Here is a 14,673-nt window from a genome sequence, read left to right on the forward strand (position 1 = left end):
AACTTACCAATTATAGGAAACAATCAGTTGGTGTTTAGGTGTTAACTTCAATCTCTGGTTTCATGTTGTTGACCTATAAAGAGATGGATTAATGTAGACTAGTTCACTGACAATGTGATTCACTTGGTAATAAACTGTGTAACTCAGTGCCCTTACTGCATATCCTGACAGGACTTCACCAAATATCCTTGCTTGTTGTGGTACAGAACTAAAGTAAGCTATGTATTTTGCTTATCAAAATTTAAATTTGTTGTTTCATAGTTTATAATGTACAACAGTGATCCAAATTACTTGTGCTCTTACTTATCGGATGATAACCTGCAGTGCATTTGATTTTAAAATGGTTTATTTGAACAAGACGGTTGCAAAAATCTATCAATGTTACTGACATTCCAAAATGTGTTTACAATAATTTTACTATTAAGCTGACATAGGGGAACACTTACAATACAATTGGCCAGTATATCAAAAAAAATAATATGTACATGTATCACCAGAATATTCTTGTAGCTGCAACAGAAAATTTAAAGAAACAATAAAAATGTAAAGCTGAAATGAAATGCTTATGACCAAACAACGCAAGTGTACTGCTACAACTATGTTTTGTATTAATATTTTGCTTAGAACCTAATTTGCTACAGTAAAATATATATTAACAGTATGTTTCGATTTCAGTGTACAAACTGGCTGTGTATATAGCTTTTAATGATCTCTGGAGTTTCATTTGATTACAGCTCCTCTTTGAATTAGGATGCAATGTGTTTGCAAATCTATACACAATAAATATTATTATATGTAAACCTGTGGCTGAAGCTGAGAAGTTATGTTCGGGGGGGGCAATTCATGTGTTTCCTGTTTCATTTGATTTACTGAAATAGGTCAAATGGCAGATCACCAAATTTATACCAGTGGTGGAAGGTAACTAAAGTACATTACTAAATTCTGTATAAGTAAAAGTATGAGGTACTTGTACTTAACTTGAGTATTTCCATTGAATGCTACTTTATACTTCTAGCCTACTAGCTACACTTCAGAGGCAAATTTTGTACATTTTTTCCTCCATTTAATTCATTTTAAAATCCTTTAATTAGTAGTTACTTTAGATTTAAATTACTAATACAAAATACAAATCAACTGATGACTTAAAATACATGTTAATAGATTAAAAGTAGTATACAAGTAATTAAATAAGCCCCAGGTTTACCAGCTACAATAATTAAATGAACACATTTATGAATCAATGATTATAATCCAATGATATCATGATGCAAAATTAGCAAAAGAAATACATGAATGGTGATAAATAATTAAAAGTAGGCTAAGCTAACGTTATATTTCTCAACGTTAGGTTACCATCTCATGACTAAATTAACGTTAAGTTACACAAAATGGTCATAGAAAGTATTAATACACATCACGCTAACGTTACAGTATTTGCACACTAGAGGGAGACACAGCTCACAAGTATAGTGTAATGTATTTGTACTATTACTGTGTTCTTGGGATACATAATAAACGATTAGAAAAAGGCGAATTACGTGTACAACACAGTAAAACCTCTCTGTGTTAGCTAGCTAGCTAGCTTAATGGCAGCAAAGAAACATTTTTCATTGCTATTAGTTTATTTCTGTTAGCATTATAGAACCATTCACAAACTACTTAAATGTTATAAAATACTGGGGTTATAAAAAGAGACTACATATTCGTGTGTCTAAATTTTAAGTTCCAGCGTGTATAATGTAGCAGGTTACCTGACAAATTCAGCTAACATTAAAAACGAAACGTTGGCAAATTTGAAATCATCAACGGCTGCTCTGGCCACCTGTGATTAGGTGCTGCCTTTAAGTGCTCTACGTAAATTTCCCAATTCAAGAATAATCGATTTACAGTAAGAGCCTTACTTGTCCTGCCAATTTAATTAAAATTGAAACTGAAACCAAGTTTTTTAATGGCTTGGATACAAATATAGATTCAGAGCTTAATCAGTTAATTTCTTAATTTAGCCTCATCACAGCATTGAACATCAGTTGTAACTTTCCTTCAAATTAAAAGCACACTTTGTCAGTGAGGAAGGTCTATGCGAGACTTGTAAATGGGTAACCCCAGTAAACCGTGTTTAAGCCCCAGCTCTACCAGCTGCAACATTAAATTGATGAACATGTTAATGCATAAATAATTATAATCCCGTAATATAATATAGATTATTCTAAAATGGGCCATTCTTAATATAGAGCACTTACTTTAAGTATTTGTACTTTCACTTAGACTGAGTAACTTTTTGAATGCAGAAGTTGTACTTGCATATTATACCATCTGGGAACCACATTTAGCCTACCTCCTGCAATATAGGCTATATAATAATTATGATCCTACAATATAATGGGCCATTCTACAAAATGAACAGGCTACTAATTAGCCTACATCCTTCTAAAAGTAGGCTAGGCTGTATTTTGTTGGATGCTTTTACTACTACTACTACTTTTGATTGGAGTACTTTGACTTGTAACAGAGTATTTCTGTAGCGTGTTATTGCTTCTTTAACTTGAGCCAACTTCCACCTGTACACACACATCGGACGCACGCTCCCCCTCGTAAATTCCAACGTTTCCGACAGTCCTTGAATGCAGCACCGGCCCGCTCCACTGCGCAGTCTCTGAACACTTCAACACGATCGGCAACTTCACCGGGAGCCTCCTGGCCCCTCCGCCTGTCGCCCACAACAGCCCGCATCATCATCATCATCATCACCAGCATCATCACCATCCTCATCATCATCATCCTCATCAGCATCAGTGTGATGAAGCAGCGGAGGACGTAGACCTTCCTGCTCTGAGACACTGGATCAGCCCGCAGACAGGTGAGGCCACGGAGCTTTTTATTCTATAACCACTCAAACAATCATTCATTTCAAACACTCAACTAAAATCTCCTTTTGTTCGGTTTTATAAAACTAACTGATTGACTGATGTGTTTAATTTTCATTTTTATCGAAATGGACCTTAGATGTATAGGAAAATTCATAGAACTGTTTTCTAGTGATGCTCAGTTTGTGGGGTTTGTGGGTAAAAAGGTCTGTAAAAGAGTAGCACCTGTGTTGTATAGCTACACACTGCTATTTAAATATATTTATGGTGGGCTACCTGCAATAAACTAACTACCTGTTGTGTGTGCCATGCAGGTAGATCTGCATAATGTTTAAATGCGTAAAACTAAGGGTTTTGAACCATTGGAGTAAAAGAAAATAATATAGGAAATGTGAATTTTGGCAAAATAGAGCATTGGAACATGTCAGAAGTGAAGGTATTGCTATATTTGGACACGGATTTAATTTTTATTTCATGTCCTTGGGCTTTAAAAACTTACTGGGTTTATCTGGGGAATCTGCAATGGAGGAGGTGGTGTTGCTGCTGGCTGTGATTTAGCAACAGCATTGGAAAAAATAAAAATGTTGGAAGTGCAGCTGGGGCGATAAGAGGAAAGAGAGAGAGAGAGTAGAGCGGTCGTTCTACTGAATCATATTTGCAGATGAAGGATATTGAGAGAAGTCTCAATATCCTTTATCTGCAAATAAATGAAATATGGGAATTGAGCTGATTGTTTGAAAGCTGCTGCTCCTTTAACTGGACCGTGTCCACCGTGATGAATCTCAAGATGGACAGAAGAAGAGGAGGCATTGTAATCTGTGAGGTCACACCAGATGCACATCATTCATCTGAAAAAAAACAACATTAAAATGCAAATGAGACCGCAAGAAGAATTCTTTTTATGGATATTTTGGCATGAGGAAAGGAGGTTTTTCATATTTTGGGTGCAAGTATCTGGCTTCAAACTCCTAGTCTGTGATGCTGCTGCAGATCAAGGTGCTTCTGTGGGTTTTTGGCTCGTGCAGTTGATTTTTTTTGGCTCTGACTAACAACTGTTGTCATTATCAATTGTTAATCTCCCTGTTATTTAGTAGTCTATGCCAATGTTTCCCAAACTTAGGGTCGGGACCCAAAATGGGTCGCAGACCTGTTTAATTGGGATAAGAAGATGAGTTGAGAAAGGGGTGAGACCCAGAAAGGAGAATAGAGACCTTTTCTGTTTTTGGTTACTTTTATAAAGGAATGAATATACTTCATATACATTTAAATTCATGGTTTGTTCCGTCTTTTGTCCACAGTTTAAAAATGTAGATGTTACAATAGAAACATGGTGTATTTTTGTAAATTTGGGTCCCGTGGAGACACCAAATTTCTCTTTTGGGTCTTGAGCTGAAACAGTTTGGGAACCACTGGTCTATACAATCAGAAAACATTGACAAATGCACAGTGAAATGTCCTAAAACCCAAAACGGATGTCTTCAAATGGTGTGTTTCATTCGGCCAGCCGTGTATAACGCAACAGGGAACTCAGATTGGATTGATAATCTAGCTGCCAACACAATAAAAAAAGAAGGTAATGGATTTCCGGCTGAATAAAGTGAAATCTGGTGGAATTTCCAGTGGCATCGGAGCAACCCTGGAAGAGGAACGTTGTGGCTATAGACTAAGGTGTGTGTGACGAACGCTTGGTGGGCAGGACAGACAGATGGTTCATCCAATCACCTTTCAGGTGTTTTTTTGAAAGTGCCTTCCCAAACAGTTTCCACACCGAACCCTACAAAGCGCTACACTGGTCACTGCATTAAGAGAAGGGGTTTATGGAGGTGGACAAGAGAAAGTAAAAATGGAACATGGGAGAAGAAGAAGTGCTGTTTGGCAGTGCTTTCAGTCAAAAGAAGGCCATTCAAGTCGAGCTACGTGTTCAATTTTGCAATGCCGATGTGTCTCGTGGTGGCGAGGACCCTAAACCACACACAACATTGCCGCGGTTATAACATTTGCGTATGAAATATCTAAAAGAGTACAAGTTGTGCATGAAGGAATCTACAGACAGCAGCTGAAAATGTAGCAACTTCAGGTACGTCAAAGGAAGGACAGTCCCAGCACAGGACGCTGTTGTCTTCATTAATGTGTTAACTGCGTTAATGGACTGAGGATAGGAGGAGGATTCACTATTAGGTTTCAGATTTGGCAGAATCTTAACCAGCCTTACCCCAAAAATCTGGATTCGGTGCTTCCCTACTCAAAGGTACCGTGTAGAGTTTTTCAACACTAGTAGTGCTATGGAGCAATGTGCAAAGAAGTGCAGAATGGCACCAACAATGGCAATGAAGAAGAAGAGTGCTGGAAAGCAAAGATGTACGTGAACAATAGGGGTGGGGGAAAAATGGATACAGTGTAGTATAGTGTAGTGTGTAGTGTAGCAAAAAAAAAAAACATAACTTGGAGCCAGCATGACCCTAAATCACAAATATGCTAATTCACATGGAACTAATATTTTCATATAACCTCTGTTTGGTGAAATATGGTAGTTAATTACTGACATGGCAGATATGCACATGGATTAACATCACAGACAACCTCTGTACTTATTATGCTTATTATTACGTATTATTAACTACTAGAGCTCCCCAGGTAATACTAGCCCAGTGCAAATAGGGCTTTAGGTGGGATTTACTTTAACATGAGTGAAATCCAAAATAAAACAGGGCTCCAGCGGGGAATAATTAGTTTAAAGATCAAATCATTTTACCCTGTGCTAAATTCAACTCAAGGCCTATCGTGGATGTATTACATTGCAAATGCACAATGCAAGATATCACGTTTGGAACCGACAAATGCAACGAGTCCTGACATTTCCTTCCTCTGTTCAGGCAGAAGTGAAGCGGCTTCCTGCAGACTAAACAGGCAGACGTTACCACATGGATAACCTTGTTTAGGCCTAATGGCTCAAATAAGCCCCAAATTACTATTCAGCCGGGGAGAGGGGGGGAAAAAAAAGAAAGAAAAAGCACAAGAGAAGCTTCCCTCCTGGCATCCACATTTATATTCTTGTGTCTGTTCTGCTTCGGTGAATGCACTTCTCAGAGATCAGACGGGGATCATGTGCCGAGCTCGTCTTCTCCAGTTGCTGCCTTCATGGGACCGGCCGCACTGACCGCACACATTCCCTCCGGATTAACAATACCGGCCTCTGATGAGGAAATAAAGGCTGTATTGTCCCGGTAAAAAGGGAGCAGAAGCAATCCCAGGTCTCACAAAGTCTCACAACGACAACCAGTCCTGGTACATGCTGCGCAGCGGCACACATGGAAACCCCCCAGATCAGCCCTCGGCCTTGCTTGTGCATCCAGGCAAAGTGCCCTGCTCTGACAATCAGAGGCATACCATCTCAAACGCTCGTACCCATGGCAACAGCAACTGCTGGTCTAATTGTATTAAAAGTGTTTCTGAAAAGTTGTCACGTTGAAGTCTAGTGAGCAGAAGGCTGGTCCTGTTGGCTGGTTTTTAAAGAGGCAATATGTTTGTGGTAATATTGGTCCAGATATAAGAAAACCACGGATGAGGTGGAGGTGAAGGACGCCATGATGGCACATTGTGGCGTGGCATCTCCTCTGCGGAGAAGATGATTGGAAACAACGCCGGTTTTATGTTCAGATGTTATATGAGGACGGAAAGGACCTCAAGGATCCACAATGCCTCTCCAGCCACCAATCCACACTCTGTTCTTTGGTCTGTACGGGGACCAGAGTGACCCTCCGGTTCCCAACCCAACTCCCTACAGACTGAGCTACTGCCACCCCAAAGTAGTCATAGTTCATGGTTTCTTTCCATATTGGACAGCAATTATTGAGTAATACCCCGTCACATCAGCCAACTCAAGACAAAAAGCCGCCAAAGGAAACAGAGCAAACATACAGACAGTTGATTGGTTGGTGATCGTCAGCATGTGTTTTCCTTCCAGGATGACTGAAGTGATGAACTCTCTGGAGCCCGGTACGGAGGACTTCAGCGGGGGTGGAGCAGGAGCAGATCAGGGCGAAGTATCCTTCCAAGTGTGTGTGCGTGTCTGTGTGTGTGTTTGTTGCAGTTGTGTTTTATTGGAGTAGACAGCACATTGTGGTGAGTCACAGGAGTAAAATGTGGGTTGACGTGACGACGGCGAGTATGTGGACTGTGAGTAAATGTGTGTTTTATCCAGCTGAGTGATTTCTCCTCTACTACTATACGGACATAATGTACCGTCATTTGGTCTAACGAGTGACCACTCATGCTTTCTATTGGCGCCGCTGAGATTGTTTCGTTTGATAAATTCTCCAAATTTCTGTCTGTGCTGCTTATGTTTTTTAACTTGTCAGTCTGATATCTGCTGGAATTGACTTTCTTTGGTAAAAAAAGCTCAAGATAACTAAATGGACTGACATTTTAGTTTTTTAGATGTATGTAACATATATATCCATTAGAGTCTGGACCCATTCAAATACAGTAATTCAACTGCAGTTAAAACAATGTTTATAGGTAACTTAGACAGTAAATAATGTAGTTTTCCACTAAATTCTAAAATCAAGTACACCTCTTGTCCTGTAATTAACCAGGGTTGGTCTGTATTAAGTTGCTGAGAGTAACATAATTGATAAAAATATCCATGCTCATATTAACCATGTCAATATCAGTCAATATGTATTACATCAGCTAAGAGTGTAATATAATATACAGGAATTCTGTTAAATTTAAAACAAACCGAATTAAAAAAACACAAAACATATAAACCTGCCATTGCACTTTTCATGGAAATCTCTCTTTTGCAATAACAGAAGAAATGAAAAAGATTTTTATGAATACTATCCTTAATAGCATATGTTGATATTGCTAGACAGAAGTAATGCAGCTCTGACATGTCACCTTCGGAGGCCTGCTATTGGCTGATTTAGAGCTCGCTGAAAGGCATTTTGGGAAGACCTAATTGTAGTTTTACAAGATGTAGCACCAATGAATCAAGCGCTGCTATATATTTCTTTCAGTTTCTATATAAAAAGCTTCTAAGTCCCAGTTTCATACATCCTAACTAGACCAATAATGTGTAAAAATGTTTTCATATCTGATTAGAAAATATAAAAAGCTTATGCATATCTCAAGTCGGAGACCAAAGTAATAAGTCAGTGAAGTCCAGCTGCAAATCTTTCATCTGATACACACTCATTTTTTCCTAATCCGATTTTTACCGCATTGTTGTTCTCACACATTTTATGAATGATGATGTTCATATCCCCTTCGAATATGATAACCCTCCAGTTAAACCTTACACAAGCTTTAAACAGATCTTCCTGGATACCCATGAAAGGTATCCAAAGCTGTCCAAGAGGCTTCCCTCCATCGTGGTCGAGCCAATGGATGGAGCCGAGGTGGAGAGCGGCGAGCTCCGCTGGCCGCCGGACGAGCCGAGCTCTCCGGACGGTCAGACGGAGAGGCAGAGTGCAGACCAACAAATGGAGAGGCAGAGTGCAGACCAACAAATGGAGAGGCAGAGTGCAGACCAACAAATTGCAGGTGAGGAGGAGGGCGAGGTCACTGAGGGGTTGTTTTATTTGGGGTGATGCCGCAGTGGAAAGGTTCCTTTCTGTTATTTCTGTCATTTATAATTGACCCAGGGCTGAAGTACTCGGATCCTTTACTTAAAGGTGTAATATGTAGCATACTGCAGTGAGAATCGCTTCATGACTGTAAACACTCAGCATTCAAAGTTGGCCCCTCTGCGTCATGCATCACCCTTGTCCTGCATCACCCATGTCCTGGATCACCCGTGTCCTGGATCACCCATGTCCTGGATCACCCGTGTCCTGGATCATCCATGTCCTGCATCAGCCATATCCTGGATCACCCATGTCCTGGATCACTCATGTCCTGCGTCACCCATGTCCTGCATCACCCATACCCTGGATCACCCATGTCCTGCATCACCCATGTCCTGGATCACCCATGTTCTGCATCACCCATGTCCTGCGTCACCCATGTCCTGGATCACCCATGTTCTAGATCACCCCTGTCCTTCATCACCCATGTCCTGGATCACCCTAGCCCTGGATCACCCATCTCCTGCATCACCCGTGTCCTGCATCACCCGTGTCCTGCATCACCCATGTCCTGGATCACCCATGTCCTGCGTCACCCATGTCCTGGATCACCCATGTCCTGCATCACCCATTCCCTGGATCACCAGCGTGTCCTGGATAACTAATGCCGTGGATGTATTATAAGATCTGGATCCTACGTTCATGACGGAGCCCATTCCTGTGAGACTTTCTCGCCTGGCGCATAAGCCAAAAAGGTTTTGAAGCTTCCGGATTCAGTTCCATGATATGCAGCCCACTGAATATTTGCAGTAGCGTTTCTCCCTAGTTGTTACAAAACTAATTAAGGCTGTCGGGTCCTCACAACTCTCTCTGGATTTCTCAGTATGGCCATTCAGTTCAATTCAATTTTATTTATAGTATAAATTCATAACAAGAGTTATCTCGAGACACTTTACATATAGAGTAAGTCTAGACCACTCTATAATTTACAAGGAAAGTTCCTGTAGTTCCCTCCAGAGCAAGCAACAATGCGACAGTGGCGAGGAAAAACACCTTTTAAGGAGAAACCTGGTAGCAGGACGTAACAGGGCATCGCAGGACGTGGAGCAGGACCACGGCGACAGCTGCAACCATGATCAGAAGATTTTGGCGTCTGGCGACTTTTGCGAACTCCAGTGAGGATAAGAACCTCTCCTGAAAACATGATGGACTCTATCATGTTTTTTTAATCCTCAATGTCCTTCTTGGTTACAAGTAACTGTGTGGAGGAGAGGTAGGCGTGGTGCGCAACCACGGCTTGTGTCATGTGGATGAAACAAAACCGGCAAAAACTACACACTATAGCTTTAAGTCGATTTTCCGAGGGCTCAAAGTTTTTTACATTTTACAGTTGCAGCTGCTCGAGGTGGAGCTAGTTTTATGTGCTTTATATGAGGACGTTTGGTCCAAAGGCTCCAAGCCCAAAGGGTCACCCGATAAATTGGGGTTGTTCAATGAGGTTATGAGATAAATAATGGGAGAGGGACAACGTTCTCATAACAATTTTGTATTTATTTTTGAAGCTTTTGGTGAAATATTGAATCATTTTACCTCTTTAGGCTTCCGACAATTATTCAAATGAGTCTATCTAACAGGTTTAGAGGGGAAATGATTCTTTGGTGGAACGGATAACAACTGAGTCATCTGAGATATTACGAGGAGCCCCAAGTACAATATTTTCCTCTGAAATGTAGTGAGTAGTCCAAATTATACTCCAGTAGAGTACTTGAGTAAATGTATTTAGTTGCTTTCCCCACCGGCCGGGTTCATGTAGTCATTCAAGCAGCTGTTAAGTGTCTCTCCAAACATGAGGAGCTTCATCACCGTCAGAAATAACAAGAACACACATCCGTCTCTTTAAACCCATAGAAGGTTATTTCCTGTAATGACTTCTTTATGCAAGCGACACTTCATTCTCTGAATGGAGGACGGAAGTATAGTGACATACTGTGGCACAGACCTCGGATGACATGCACGACTGGAATGAGAACTGAATTGTAACATTGAGTCAGACGCTGCTGGAGTCATAACGTAATCTCCACCCAGGGGGAATCATTAGAGGGAACGCTAACTTTTTAGCTCAGTCCATGCTATCCAGTGTGGATCAGCATATTTCCTTTGCCGTTTTCAGCATTCATGCTGCTTCTGAGGATCACGTGATGTTGTGAAATGCAACAATCACCACACTTATATTTAGATTTGGGGTGTGTTGCCAACGCTGTGAGAACTCATTTTAAAAGGGACATCCTATCTAGATAGTTTTTTTGTAATTTCTCCAAGGTTTCCCCCAGTGCACTGCAAGCCTGGTGGCCCACCAGGCCTAAGCCACTGGGAATTGTTGTTTAATGTAGTTTTAAGAAATTCTTTAAACTACAGTTACAGTGAGGCGGCTTGATTGGAAACTTAGACATAGTCATATTTTCAAATCTCCAGTCAGCTTTTAGCACTGACTTAATGTAGGGCCCTGTGGAATCTGTCATATAGCTTTTTAATAGTCCATTAAACTATTTGGCTCTACATTAATGCTGCCATCAGTGTTGTGTCTGTGTGACCCTCCTCAAAAATAAAGACACTTGCCACTGGGCTAAACAACTTGTCTGGGAGTTTTCTATTCAGTTAGAGTTTATTAAAGATCTGGGGCCTTATTAATTAAAGTTTCCACATGAGATTATTTCCTTTCCTATTGATTCTTACACAATGAACCAACCAGAACCAACTGCATACAAGGACTCCTGTGCGTGAGCATGTGCATGAGGAGCCCTGCAGGACTCAGAAATATAACTACAATTTGTAAACAACGATCATTGAAAAGAAATGTGTTGCCACTGATTATGCATACTCGTAATTTGCTTTTGTAAAACTGGCTCCTGACTTTCAAATCCTTTAGAAATATGTCCATGAAAAAAACAATGTTAACGCTTGAAAACACTTGTGTGTAGCATATTTAAAGTATTTAAAGTATAACGGGTTCACAGTACAGCCTGATACTAGACTTTTTAGACATTCATGTTCCAGAGAGGATGCGTCCTCCTGACTTTAGTGATCCCCTTACTATCCCTCTAGCGCCGCCATGAGGTTCACATTAGTGGTTTTGAGCTAAATGTGTCAACAACAATTGAACGGATTGCTGTGGAATTTTGTATAGACATTCATGTTCCAACTTTGGTGAGCTACACAACTTCTAATTTTTCTAATGCTTTGGCTTATTACCAAATACCTGAAAAAGTATTGACATTACCATCAGCCTCAGCTGTACTAACTGGCAAAGTTACCATGCTAACCAACACATTCTCACTCCAATCTCATCAGATATGGACCCTTGGGCATGTCCCTTAAGCGCTGTAAAGTCTCCTTTAGTGTCATAATTACACCAGCTTGGTCGGGACTCTTGGCGTTGCTATTGATGCTCCGAGTCAGGACGTACGTTTAACTGACATGTGACACAAGAAGGTTTAGGAAAAGATGGTAGAAAAGAATAGAATGCCTTTATTGTCATTATACACAAGTGCAGTACCTGTGCAATTAGATTGGAGCCACCCCTTTACAGTGTCAACACAAATGATAAAAATATAAAATGTAAAATGTAAGTAGTGCCGAAAAAAAAGAGTGGTACACATTCCTGAAAGCAAATATGTATATATATGAAATAGTAAGAAAGATAAAGGGTTTGCATACACATTATGCAAAAAATAGTAGTATTAAGTATTAAATATGAGAGATTGTTTAATAAATATTGCACAGTAATGAAATCAAATGGTTAAGTATTCATAATAAATACATATTGCACTGTAATGAAATTAAATATTTACGTATTAATAATAAAATAAAATGGTGGGTCTACAAAATGTACGTTTCAGTGAAAAAAACGGGACACGAACCCCGGTCTCCTGGGTGGCAGTCCTGTCCCCCCCCCCCCCGACCAACCTTTTATACTACTAGATACCGTAGTTGATCTTAATATTACATCATCCGGTGTAATGCAGAAGGGTTGTTTTTACATAATTATCTACCACTTAGGTTTTTGGCGAGTTGGGTGTGAGAATGGGTTGGGCTAACATGCTAATTCAAGAGCATGGTGGACATGTTCACCATCTTATCTTATACCTGCAAAACATCCATCTGCATCTATTTTTAAAGCGTCTCTGTGTCTGAGTGCAGTCCCACAGAGCTGCTGGCATGGCTGCTGTCTTGTTTTTGTCTTGTTGTGTGCAGGGTACCGTGACACAGGTCCTGTTGAAGAACCTGCAGTGGTAGTGAGATCCGGAGAAGGGTTTCAAACTCAGCTTTATATCTCGTTAAAAGACTGGGGAGTGATCCAGCATCTGCATGTTTTTTTTACTTCTCTAGATGAGGACCAGTCGAATGTGGACGCAGACCAAGAGGCTTCAGAGACGGAGATTCAGGACTCCAACTGAACGAACTCTCCTCCTGCGTGATCCGCCGTTACTGTGAGTGTGTCCAGACTCGGATGGATAGCACGTCCAATAGAAGAGCACGTTGCATTGTTAGAAAGATCACAGAGACATTTTAGAGAGGGTAGAGAAACAGAACCCCAGCTCACGGGCTTGGATCCAGAGTCGTGTTAAATACATACATTACTGAAGGAGTTTAGGTTTTTCGTGCACACTTCTTTAGACACGTGTAAGATTATAAAGACAATAGAAGGGATCATATTCCTTTTCCGGAGAAGCTGGCTTGAAATGAAAAAAAATACACTCTTGGCAGAAGACGGGTTTTTAATGTCAAAATATTTGAGGGTTTTGTTCTCTAATAAGACTGTTGTCATATTTCCAGCTTTGTGATTTTGATATTATTAATTTTAATAAACAAAGGTTCTCTCTCTGGCTCCAAGCCCTCGTCGTCCACGATATCATCTGGTCTGGACAGATGGTTCTAAATGCTGTCTTAAGTATTTAGCTCATGTGTGCCATATTACTACTACTTCTTATGGTAGCTACTGTATGTTGTGCACAGTTTTTACATTAACTCTAGATGTAAATGACATCACTGTATGGTAAGTGCTGACTGCTGTAGTTCTGGTGATGCTTGGTCTCACTATTCACTTTGTAATAATAGCTAGGATGTTTTAAAGAACGGTGTTTGATGAAGAACGCCTTCATCGCTTTATTCAATGTTATTACGATACATTCTTTAAGAAATTATAATATGTCGTCTTCATACAGTTGGTGTTAAAGAGAATGTAACCGTGTTCTGTTTTACTTATTGGAGCAATAGTTTCACATGAATTTTAAAGGCAGTTCATTTTGTTACAGGAGGTAAAAACAACAAGTATATTTTAGACGTGTGTCGCTTGTCACAGACATGATATTTTTTAAATTATTGGAAGCCTAAATTATTGCACAAGTAATAAATAAAGCTTTTCAAAATTCTTAAAACGGTCTTTCATTTACTGTCCCTGTGGTTTGTGATGGTCAAAGGGAAGGTAATGTTTACTCTGATTGGTTGGGATTCCTGTATTCACTAGTAGGACATACTGATTTGGCCCAAATGTAGCATATAGCATGCAGTATGCCAACAATAAAATCTGCAGAATGCCAATATTACCCGGATGTCATACTCATTTGGAAAATTGTCAAGTATGTATGCATCAGACCAGTTAGGGCTGTGCAGTTAATTGAATTTTAATTGGGATTTTGATTTTAGCTCGATTTTTTGATCTGAACACGTGTAAATTTACCCACTGAATGTACACACTGCCACCGCTCAGGCCGCCCCACTAAGGTAGCTTTTCGGGAAAGCTTTTTGACGCTTTGGCCTCCCTGACGTGGTGGTGTTCGACCGCAGCCACGTCCAATACACTGACACTAGACACCTTTTATAAATTACATATATATTGACAGAAGTTGTATCGTTAATTGGTCGCAGCGGTGTCTATTAGCAGGAAAGGGGGAGATGTTTTTTTACAGTGTGGTTAGAGAACAGGCAGCTAGCAGATAGTGAGGAGATGTTTTTCACAGTGTGTTCAGGGGTCAGGCAGCTAGCAAATAGTGAGGAGATGTGTTTTAAAGTGTTTTCAGGGGACAGGCAGCCAGCAGATAGTGAGGAGATGTTTTTTTACAGTGTGTTCTGGGGACAGGCAGCTAGCAGAGAGTGAGGAGATATTTTTTTACAGTGTGTTCTGGGGACAGGCAGCTAGCAGATAGTGAGGAGATGTTTTTTTACAGTGTGTTCTGGGGACA

The 14,673-nt window shown here is 40.3% G+C and overlaps 1 protein-coding gene and 1 long non-coding RNA gene across 3 annotated transcripts in view; one reads left to right on the forward strand and one right to left on the reverse strand.

Annotated features, from left to right (window-relative positions):
- The window catches only part of LOC117935852, a 33,110-nt gene extending 31,270 nt beyond the window's left edge, over positions 1-1,840 (reverse strand). For both annotated transcript variants that reach the window (XR_004654836.1, XR_004654835.1), the window contains exons 1-2: positions 1,752-1,840; positions 8-73 (exon numbers count right to left, since the gene is read on the reverse strand). This is a non-coding gene — a long non-coding RNA (uncharacterized LOC117935852). The remainder of the gene's footprint in view (positions 1-7; positions 74-1,751) is intronic.
- Positions 1,841-2,608: 768 nt separating this feature from the next.
- si:ch73-49p17.1 (protein LBH) lies at positions 2,609-13,869 on the forward strand. The gene is made up of 5 exons (XM_034858964.1): positions 2,609-2,857; positions 6,829-6,907; positions 8,183-8,411; positions 12,821-13,110; positions 13,184-13,869. The coding sequence occupies exons 2-4, from the start codon at positions 6,830-6,832 to the stop codon at positions 12,886-12,888; spliced, it is 375 nt and encodes a 124-aa protein (XP_034714855.1). The 5' UTR covers positions 2,609-2,857; position 6,829; the 3' UTR covers positions 12,889-13,110; positions 13,184-13,869.
- Positions 13,870-14,673: the final 804 nt, after the last annotated feature.

The sequence above is a fragment of the Etheostoma cragini genome, chromosome 20 (genome assembly GCF_013103735.1).
Source record: "Etheostoma cragini isolate CJK2018 chromosome 20, CSU_Ecrag_1.0, whole genome shotgun sequence".
Taxonomy (NCBI): Eukaryota; Metazoa; Chordata; class Actinopteri; order Perciformes; family Percidae; genus Etheostoma; species Etheostoma cragini.